Below are 11,503 nucleotides of genomic sequence, written 5' to 3' on the forward strand. Positions count from 1 at the left end.
GAATATTTAGTGCAACCCGGATACAATCCGACTTGTAGCTCGGATAAGAGATCTCTAAATTCATCGTAATGCGTATCTTCTATAACTATTTCTGTCTCTTCCATTGTCTCATGATCATCACTAATCCCAACCACGTCATTTAGCACTGCAAACATCTAGTCAACAGATTCACTGACAACTGTAACAGCAGGACGTACTTCACCATGGTGAATCCATGTGGTCTAACTTGTATCAAAACCCCATCAATATATGTGCGCTTTCACTGTTTCGGGTGGATGCATCTCATGATTTCTACACTTCATACATGGACAACTAATACCCCCGAGTGAATTTGCATAATTCTTTCCAACCTCAATAAAAGCACATATAAACCATCCTAGTACTCATCAGACAACTGGTTCATTAAATGTATCCAACTCTTGTCCATTGGCATCTCCGCTACGAAGAATTTATAAAGTTTTATCAAATTTTATGAAAATTAACACAAACTATTTTATAATAAGTATTTAACATTAATTTATTTAAGTATTTTATTATTAATATAATCTTAATTAAAATTTTTATCTCATTTTTTAATTATCACATAATCATCATTAAACAAATTTTAATCTAATTATCACATATTTCAATTTCAATTCTAATTTAAAATTATAAATTATAAATTATAAATTCAAAACCACAAACTATATCTAAAATCTAAAACAAAATTATAAACCATAACAAAAATACCAAAATCAATTAACAAAATACCAAAATATTAACTCACAAAATCTAAACCCACAAATAACGGAGGAGGAGAATGGTAAGGCAGGAAAATGGGAGGGCGACGGTGGCCGGAATATGGGCGGCGACGGCAAGGAAGAAACACCATTTTTTTTTTTGGCAATATTTTTCGGTACAAATGAATGATTTGAAGAGAGAATGAAGTATTTAAGATTTTTTTCGGAGGTTTTGGATGGTATGTGGCAGTTTTGGACAGAGAGGAAGGAAGAAAACGCGAGAGCTCACCGGAAAAAATGGCGGAAGGAGGTCTGGGATCGCGCTTATACAAGTCATTTTTTGCAACGACATTATATCGTTACAAAAAGATTAAATAGTCATCACAATTAATGTTAAAACGATGACATTCTTTTTCACCTCATTAATATTTCTGAGAATATTCTTAAGGAATATACCCTGGTTCATTTTTTCGACGACAATTTAACGACATCGTCGCAAATAATTTTGAGGATACCGCCAAAGTTTCCGCCCTTTTTTTGGAAAAAAATAAATCCCCAGTTATTTGAGACTACACGTGTCGTCGCAAAAAATTGTCGTCCTTGATAGAATTTTCTGGAGCCCTACACATGTTGTCGCAAAAAAGTCGTTCCGAAAAGAATTTTTTGGAACCATTTTTTGCGACGACGTTTTGCATACTCATCGCAAAAAATAAAGAAATATATGGAACCTATTCGTGGGAAACCGCCAAATTTCTCACCTCTTTTTGGCCACATCACCGCCAGCTGTAACGATCAATATTTGCGACGATATGTCCTCACAAATAATGTACAAATTGGTGCCAAAATTATTGGCGCCATATTGGTTTTGGTGCAAATGGGTATTTGCGACGACATGTCGTCGCTAATATGCGGTCCCATTTTAGAGACGACATGTCGTCGTAATTACATAGAATTTGTGCAACGACACGTCATCGCAAATATTGAATGCGGCGACAAGTCGTTCAAAAATTTTATTTTCTTTTAAGCGACGACATGTCGTCGCTAATACTATAATTTTATCAACGATAAATGTCGTCGCTAATAACTCTTTTTATTGTGGTGCATGTTACATGTAACGGGCATCATGTTACACTAAAAAAAGTTACACATTCATATGAGAAATGTTACGTCTGCTGACTTATGGCTGCCGGATTTAAGATCAATCTATCTGATATCAAACACGAGTAGTTGTTATCATAATGGTATTTAAAGATGGCTGAAAACACAAACACAGCGCTGGTCATAAATGCTGTCTTCCATTTCCCTTTTCTTATCATAATGGAATTTAAAGATGGTTGAAATCACAAAGCTTTCAACTCCACATGCAGATGCAGTTATAATCAGGGAAAAGGGGAATTGCATAGGTCTTGGTTGGGATTCCTTACGAAAAGTTGTCCCAACTAATAAGGAAAAGTGTTTTTTTTTTCTTTTTTTGAAAATACATAGCATAAAGAAAACTGAGAAGGAAATGAGTCCTCTTCCAAATACCTCTAGTCTTCAAAGGAATTTCCAACAAACTGACCCCTCAGAACACAGGAAATCTTGCTTTTGATCCAAATACAAAAATAAGAATAACTAACACCATTTTGTCATGTTGTGCACCCTTCAAAACACAATACAATAAATATCATGAAATATGTGAGAACTTCAATTGATCAATATAATTCATAAAGTTCTTTAGACGTTAAAAATATTTAAATACTTTTCCCTATGATTCTAAATGGAGGGCCGTAGTATTTTCTATTCCATCTTTAAATTTAACGACCAATTTCCCAAGGGATCCTTATGCAACAAGAAACTGACGTAATTCAGTAAATTAGCAAACACGCCTCATTGTCCTTTTTCCACATTGTCTTCTCATAAAGCAAATTAGCAAACATGCCATCTTCTGACCATCTTTTTTCTTTTAAAACAAATTATCTTTAAGGAGTCATATGTCTTGCCTTCATACTCATTGCTGAGCCACTGATGACTCAGGCACCAAAAAGTTAAAGATTCACCTATTGCTTTTATGCCACTTTAAATGGACATCTCTTGACAAATACCTCAATAACCATCAACTGATCAATAGCTTTCCTGTGCTATAATCATTTTATTTCGCGGCCCGTCGAAAATGATCCAAACTTCGATTCCGGGAATTGCAATCAACTCGATAGCTTATCCATTAGATAAGAGGTCTCCAATGGCACTTCTAACTAATACAGCTACACAATACAACAATAATCAGTTTACTGAAGATGGATCTTCTGCTTTAAAAAGAAGTAACTCTCTCTCTATCTCTCTCCCTCTCTCTCTCTCTCTCTCTCTATAGATGTATATGTATAGATTATATCTGTATTCATGCATGATTAACAAATATTGTTTCTCACTAATGAAAATGGTCTATTGCATGGTATTACAGGAAGAGTAGATTTAGCGCTAAACAGAATGAAGAAACTTGGAAACAAAGCTGACAGTATAGCGCATGGAATCAAAGAGCACGGTACAGCTAAAATTTTCACTCAAATTTTAAAATTTTCATTCTGATAAATGTTTCTTGACGATAACCCTCACTCAGTAATTAAAATATATTCCATTTATGTTTATTCAATAAGAAAATGACTCGAGAAGCTCGCGTGATTTGTGTTTTGATGAACTTTACTTATATTGTTGCAATTGCAGTCGGACTAGGGGCTAAGATCGCTGAAACTGTGAAACGGAAGCTGAGCTTCGGAGCTCGGTTTCTTCAAGTACTTCGTGGATTCGAGAAAATATTTAAGCAATTATTTCGGGTCACAGAAGGAGAGAAACTACTGAAGGCTTCCCAATGCTATTTATCGACCACAGCCGGTCCTCTTGCTGGCCTTCTCTTCATCTCCTCGGAAAAGATTGCGTTTTGCAGCCGAAAGTCGATCAAGGTTTCCTCGCCTAATGGAGAAATAATCAGATCCCGTTATAAGGTAGCATTCACAACTAGTCTAATTTAAATTCAATCAATCTATCTCTGATCTATTTCTTCCTATGTATAGTACTAACAAATTGAGTGTTCTTCATGAGTTTTGCAGGTTGTGATCCCAGTAAGCAAGATGAAGAGAGTAAACCAAAGTTTGAATGTAAAAAAACCATCGCAGAAGTACATAGAAATAGTAACAGTTGATAACTTCGATTTCTGGTTCATGGGTTTCTTGAGTTACAAGAAATCTTTCAAGTATCTCCAACAAGCAGTTTCTCAAGCGTAGAGAAACTAGTATATAATCTTTAACGTATATAATCTTTATAATGTGAAACTAGTATCAGCTCGATACATTTGTCTTTTCTGTACAAATTTTTGTTAATGAGAAAAAATATATCATGATTCTTAATTTCTTCTATTAAGGATTGCTCATTTTTAGTGGCCCCCAAATTGTGTTTGCCTAATCAAACTTAAAGCTCAACTTCAATTGTAAAATAATTTGAAAGTTAGGCAATAATATTCCAGGGATGCTCTCCGATCTTCAGAGTATTTTTTGAGTAGATAATTTGCTTAATCTAGTCCAATTTCCAAGGAATTTTAATGAATAAAGGATTCAGGTTTAGCTTGATAGATTGCATTGCATTTATACGTTGTAAATTGTAATTAGTTCCTTATTAAGCGTTAAGTGGCACATGAACAGGCAAACCCGAAAGAAGCTCATTTTTTGCAATCTCAATTCGAAAGAATATTAGATTGATTGATTTAATGGTGTGATTTTTTTGGGTATGTACTATTTTTGTTCAACGTGTGTGGAAGTCCTCTGCCGACTGTGTTTGAAAGGCACAAAAGCTAAAATCTATACCGTGAAATAAACTAAAAAAAAGTCTAAAATATTCTTCAAATCAAAACCATCATAAACTAAAGTTCCAAAATAATGAACAGTAAAAATTAAAACTTTATTTAAATTTAAGCATTTTCATTTCATGATCGTTTCTCCCATTTTTCTATCTCGCATCCGCTCTAAGATTCTCCATGGCTACATTTTACCCTTTAGATTATTTACAACATGAAATAACTTTTATAAGCACGGGCTTAGTAAGACATTTAATTCTCAGTAAGACATTTAATTCTCACAAGTGGAAATGAACATTTTTATTCATCAACAATAAACGTCATCATGAGAATAATTATTTTTCTTCACTTAATTCTCAAAAATACATATATACATTTTTCTTCAAAATGTCATCATAAGAGGATTATTAAAAGCATCATAACATCATCATAAACATCAAAATCATAGACTTCTCAATTATTCAATTCATGTTGCAGGTGAGAGTGTAGTTACTTAAACGCCTTAACCTTTTAAAATTTTCCAACGGTGACGCGATGAATGAAGTCTTCGGGTGCTCACATCTAGAACCGTTCATGCCATAAATCATAAATATAATAAAATTAAAAACCTTAATTCATCAAATCCATCCATCATATTGGAACAACGCCTAAATGACTAATTTCATCATTTAATAACATTGAGGCACAAAAACCCAACAGTTACAAAAAATTACAAAATTTATAAAAACTGACAGCCTGACCTTTATCTCTTTAAAAGTTCATAACAAATCATAGACACCTCAAAATAACCTGAACTGGTGTTAAATGAAAATAGACATCAAGAGCTTTCAACGACACCTTATTTGTGAAAAACGAAATCCGTTTGGTCCCTCAAACTCTATTCTAAAGGTAAGTCATAAAATCTATAAAAATTCCAGCACTTTATAATCCAAAATTAGCCAAGAAATTTCCTTTAAATCGTCTAAAACTCATCAAAAATCATGTATGTCAGCCTATTATATTAACCACATTTCTAACATGCTTCCAACATAATCATATCTGAAAATTATTAAAACATGCGTCATACAACAACTCTCATCAACACCTAACTTCTTCATATATAACTCAAATAAATCATGGAAATAACCTAAACGTGTTTCTAATATTATCAACAGTAAGAAAATAAATAAATAAGAAAAATAGACGATTAACAATCAAATAGGCGTAAAAGAAATTCTAAACATGTCATTCTATCAATCAATTAAAATTATCATTGTGACAAAATTAAAAAGTTAGCGATAACAATCTCATAACACTTTCCTCAACAATAACGTCACAACCATCATACACAAAACTATGAAGATATATGAACATCTCCCTCCATCAATAAAAAAAACACGAAACATCATGATAGGAATGGAATGGAGGTGAAAACGTACGATTCAAAAGGAGTATTTTTATGTGAAAAATGATATGAAAAATGATCAATGGAAATATGAAAATTGATATTTTATTTACGATTACTTCCTTAAATAAAACTCTTTCTAAGGAAAACCCTGTGAGACAAAACCTTGGTAAGAAAAAAAAGAGTACAATAAAGATAATTATACATAAGATATTTATAAAATTACTAAAAAAAAGAAAAAAAAACATAAAAATATTATGGGCCTAGATGGGCTAGGCTGGGCCGGGCCATTATGGGCCTATATAGGCCAGGATGGGCCGGCCCAGCCCGGCCCAAGCCCGGCTTGGCCCATGGGCTGATATATTTGGCCCAGCCCAGCCCACCAATATTTATGGGCTGGGTTGTGCCTTGAACAATGACGGGCCGTGCCGGCCCGGCCCGTCTCTATGTCAGGATGGGCTTGGGCCGACCCACAGGCCCCGGCCCATTGTTGCATCTCTAATCCTCACCCTTAACAATTCAGCATAGAACCAATCATCACCAACAAAGTGCAATAATATAAACGGTGGTTGGCTATTGATATTTTATATATATAATATATATACACTAAAATTGAACGTATATGTATTTTGTAATACCATATATCCATATAATCTATTAATGGTGTTAAATCAACACATATATCCATCATATCATCATATAAAATTTAACAATTTGTCATGAATTTGTTATTACACCACAAGTCCTCGTCGTGATCACCTGTAGAATATAACTCAACGTGATGTTAGAATTAACTAATTATAACACCATAACATTATTCAAGTTAATTTCTAGCGTCCATTTCTACGAATTTGTCACTTAGAAAAATGGGTGTTACCGTATGTGGTTATTGAGTCCATGAGTGATGGACATTATCCTTGCAGTTTGAAGACGAGTGGTGCTCGCTAAACAATGTCATTAAGGAGATTCTTCACAGTGGCAACAACTTCAAGGAGGAAGCCTTTAGGTGTACAAGTTCGAGTCATGGTTGTACTAAATTGGACTTAGTAGATTGTTCAATGTTTGAGCATTACTTTGTAGATGTAGGTTTCTTAACCGAGCCGAGATACTAATCTCTAGCATTCTTTATTTTTATGCTTAATGTTCCTACTTGATTAACTTAAATGTTGCTGAGTCATCAGTGTTTTAAAAAGTGTTACAATACTCTCTATAACACCAGTCTTAAAAACAGATCTAACAAAGCCTAATGATATTTTGGTTCTCAAACTTTTAATTTTAACATATTAATCTCTGAACTTTTTTTTTTGAATTTTTGATCCCTACCACTAAAATTGACTAATAATTTTTGAAATTTAACACAGATAATCACATGAAAACTTAAAATTGTATAGAAAATTTATATTATATATAAATTTTTCTCTTTTCTCCGTTAATATTATAATCTGTTAAAACTATGGCATTTTATACTTATTGTAGTTATTTAAATAAATTTCCATGTATTAAGCAATAAGGATCTGATTATCTAAGTTAACTTTTTGAAACTGTTTGTCAATTTAAGTATTAGTGACCAAACTGTCAAAAATCTAAAGTTGAAGAACTAATATGCTAAAAAATTTTATAGATAAAATATAACCATGTTTAAAGTTTAGGAACTAGCAGTGTCAATAATCTGATTAACCATCTCAGTCGATTAATATTGTCATTTACCAAGGTTTTTTACACTTGATTGGTTTAAAAGATAATATAGATGCCTATATATATATATATATATATATATAGGCATGTATATTATCTTTTAATATTTTTTTCAATTCGGCCGCCGTACCACTTGAACAAATATAACAATTTTTTTCTTCCCGAGTATGATTATTTGTGTGTTCGTGTAACACTCATTATAGAAGTATACAAAACTCAATTATAGGTAATATACCATCATGTTACATCTAACTGTTCCATATTACACCCAAAAAAAAGTTATGAGACGTTTGATTTATGAGTTTAAAATCGTGATTCATGAGTCTGATTTTTTAACTTCAAAATTTTTGTGAGAGAAAAATACTGTAGAAAATCAAGAACCATGATTCAGAACTAAGGACGAACCCTTGAAACAAACATCCCATTACAAATTCATATGTGAAATGGTTACATCTGCTTACTTATGGCTGTTGGATTTAAGATCAATCTATGTGTTGACGGTAGATTTCAGTCAATAAGGAATTAACTCTCCGATAACACTCACGATAATCTCTCACGTATTAATTAGGGATTAATGATGCAAAATAAGATAAAAAAGATAAGAGTTTATAGTGGTTCGGGTAAAATTCTTTTCCTACATCTACTTATACATGCACTAATATGTTGTAGATTACAAACTCTGGTAGTCTGGAGCAGTTTTGTAGTGTGCGTAAAAAACTTAATGAATTTTCATGGCTCTATTTATAGGCCTTGTACATATGAGAGACCCCCTCTGCATTTCCCGATGAGATCATCCTCTATCCCTTAATTCGGGGATTTGGCAGCTGAATTTCCATGATTACTGCGTCCCGGTCAGGCTAACCACTCTTACCCAATACCTGATTTCCTGACTTCAACAGTGGCGATAGTTGATACAGTGTATCTTTCCTTGGACTGACAGCGGATTTGATCGGGCTGCTGTCTCGACGTCGTGGCCCTCGCCACCTGAGCGGGCTCTCGACGCGTGTTAGCACACGCAAATTCTCGATGTCTAAAGGGCACCCTGGATACACTGGTTCCCTCGGCGTCAGCGATCGATCCTCAACGGGGAGGCCTCGGTGCTTGTCACCCAAAGGAACGGTCGATTCGTCAACCCTAGTGTAACACTATGTAATATCAAACATATGCAGTTGTTATCATAATGGTATTTAAAGATGGCTGAAAACACAAACACAGCGCTGGTTGCTCTCTTCCATTTCCCTTTTCTTACCATAATGCAATTTAAAGATGGCTGAAATCACAAAGCTTTCAACTCCACATGCAGATGCAGTTATAATCAGGGAAAAGGGGAATTGCATAGGTCTTGGTTGGGATTCCTTACGAAAAGTTGTCCCAAGCAATAAGGAAAAGTGTTTTTTTTTTTAAGTCGGGGAAAGTTTTTTAATTGTTTTTTAGACCTTTTTTTTTTTTTTTCTTTTTAAATACATAGCATAAATAAAACTACATGGAAATGAGCCTTCTTACTAATACCTCTTGTCTTCAAAGGAATTTCTAACAAACTGACCCCTCAGGAAATCTTGCTTCTGATCCAAATTCAAAAATAAGAATAACTAACACCATTTTGTCCTGTTGTGCACCCTTCCAAACACAATACAATATATATCATGAACTATGTGACAACTTCAATTGATCAATATAATTCATAAAGTTCTTTAGACGTTAAAAATATATAGATATTTTTCCCTATGATTCTAAATGGAGGGCCGTAGTATATTCTATTCCATCTTTAAATTTCACGACCAAGGGATTCTTATGCAACAAGAAACTGACCTAATTCAGTAAATTAGCAAACATGCCACATTGTCTTTTTTCAACATTGTCTTCTCATAAAGCAAATTAGCAAACATGCCATCTTCTGACCTTCTTTTTCTTTTAAAAAATATTATCTTTAAGGAGTCATATGTCGTGCCTTCATACTCATTGCTGAGCCACTGATGACTCAGGCACCAAAAAGTTAAAGATTCACCTATTGCTTTTATGCCACTTTAAAATGGAAATCTCTTGACAAATACCTCAATAACCATCAACAGATCAATAGCTTTCCTGTGCTATAATCATTTTATTTCGCGGCCCGTCGAAAATGATCCAAACTTCGATTCTGGGACAGGTCACTGGAATTACAATCCACTTGATTGCTTATCCATTAGATAAGATGTCTCCAATGGCACTTCTAACTAATACAGCTACACAATACAACAATAATCAGTTTGCTGAAGATGGATCTTCTGCTTTGAAAAGAAGTAACTCTCTCTCTCTCTCTCTCTCTCTCTATATATATATATATATGTATAGATTATATCTGTATTCATGCATGATTAACAAATATTGTTTCTCACTAATGAAAATGGTCTATTGCATGGTATTACAGGAAGAGTAGATTTAGCGCTAAACAGAATGAAGAAACTTGGAAACAAAGCTGACAGTATAGCGCATGGAATCAAAGAGCAACGGAAGCTGAGCTTCGGAGCTCGGTTTCTTCAAGTACTTCGTGGATTCGAGAAAATATTTAAGCAATTATTTCGGGTCACAGAAGGAGAGAAACTACTGAAGGCTTCCCAATGCTATTTATCGACCACAGCCGGTCCTCTTGCTGGCCTTCTCTTCATCTCCTCGGAAAAGATTGCGTTTTGCAGCCGAAAGTCGATCAAGGTTTCCTCGCCTAATGGAGAAATAATCAGATCCCGTTATAAGGTAGCATTCACAACTAGTCTAATTTAAATTCAATCAATCTATCTCTGATCTATTTCTTCCTATGTATAGTACTAACAAATTGAGTGTTCTTCATGAGTTTTGCAGGTTGTGATCCCAGTAAGCAAGATGAAGAGAGTAAACCAAAGTTTGAATGTAAAAAAACCATCGCAGAAGTACATAGAAATAGTAACAGTTGATAACTTCGATTTCTGGTTCATGGGTTTCTTGAGTTACAAGAAATCTTTCAAGTATCTCCAACAAGCAGTTTCTCAAGCGTAGAGGAAGTTGAAAGCAGAATTGCCTATTTCATGCAGCTCAGCTTTAACGTATATAATCTTTATAATGTGAAACTAGTATCAGCTCGATACCTTTTGTATTTTCTGTACAAATTCTTAATTTCTTCTATTAAGGATTGCTCATTTTTAGTGGCCCCCAAATTGTGTTTGCCTAATCAAACTTAAAGCTCAACTTCAATTGTAAAATAATTTGAAAGTTACCCAATAATATTCTAGGGATGCTCTCCGATCTCCAGAGTATTTTTTGAGTAGATAATTTGCCTAATCTAGTCCAATTTCCTAGGAATTTTAATGAATAAAGGATTCAGGTTTAGCTTGATAGATTGCATTGCATTTATACATTGTAAATTGTACTTAGTTCCTAATTGAGCCGGAAGTGGCACAATAACAAGCAAACCCGGAAGAAGCTCATTTTTTCCTGCTAGCTTGGGATAAGAAATATTTGATGTTTGCTAAGGGCCTTAGTCTATTATTTTATTCTAGGTTTTTGACCTTTTGCCCCTAAATATCTTACCAATTAGCAAGTTTCATTTTGGACTTTTAATCTAATAAATTACCCCTCTAAATTGAATCAACTGTTGCATAATTCCCCAAATTGATGACCTTGTTACAATTTTTACAGAAACACCCCATGCATTTGATATGACATTCCAATCATATTTCCATCCAAATTTCAACAATCGTCCTCACTTTCAACCACTTTATGAGATTTCATTCGACTCAAAAAGTAATTTATCCAAATTAAAAGTTCTATCATGGACAACAAGGCCAAGAAAAAATTATACTGAATTCACACACCCTCTTAAGAACTATATGAAGTTTCCATCAAGGATAGTGTACTCATACGTCCTCTTGA

General features: G+C 34.0%; 1 protein-coding gene across 1 annotated transcript; it reads left to right on the forward strand.

The window, feature by feature from the left end:
• The first annotated feature begins 2,905 nt into the window (after positions 1 to 2,905).
• LOC21405877 (GEM-like protein 4) lies at positions 2,906 to 10,705 on the forward strand. The gene is made up of 5 exons (XM_010105301.2): positions 2,906 to 3,019; positions 3,160 to 3,240; positions 3,420 to 3,697; positions 3,803 to 3,949; positions 10,604 to 10,705. Exons 1-5 carry the CDS (start codon positions 2,941 to 2,943, stop codon positions 10,628 to 10,630), a joined length of 612 nt encoding a protein of 203 aa, XP_010103603.2. The 5' UTR covers positions 2,906 to 2,940; the 3' UTR covers positions 10,631 to 10,705.
• The last annotated feature ends 798 nt before the right edge of the window (positions 10,706 to 11,503 follow it).

This window comes from Morus notabilis, unplaced genomic scaffold (genome assembly GCF_000414095.1).
Source record: "Morus notabilis unplaced genomic scaffold, ASM41409v2 Scaffold437, whole genome shotgun sequence".
Lineage (NCBI taxonomy): Eukaryota > Viridiplantae > Streptophyta > Magnoliopsida > Rosales > Moraceae > Morus > Morus notabilis.

What these genes read in the sequence shown, in the direction of transcription:
- LOC21405877 (XM_010105301.2), top strand. Translation starts at nt 2,941, where the DNA reads ATGGCACTTCTAACTAATACAGCTACACAATACAACAATAATCAGTTT. An exon ending in ATCTTCTGCTTTAAAAAGAA is followed by an intron (nt 3,020 to 3,159) that starts GTAACTCTCTCT and finishes ATGGTATTACAG; the next exon opens with GAAGAGTAGATTTAGCGCTA. An exon ending in ACAAGAAATCTTTCAAGTAT is followed by an intron (nt 3,950 to 10,603) that starts CTCCAACAAGCA and finishes TCTTTCAAGTAT; the next exon opens with CTCCAACAAGCAGTTTCTCA.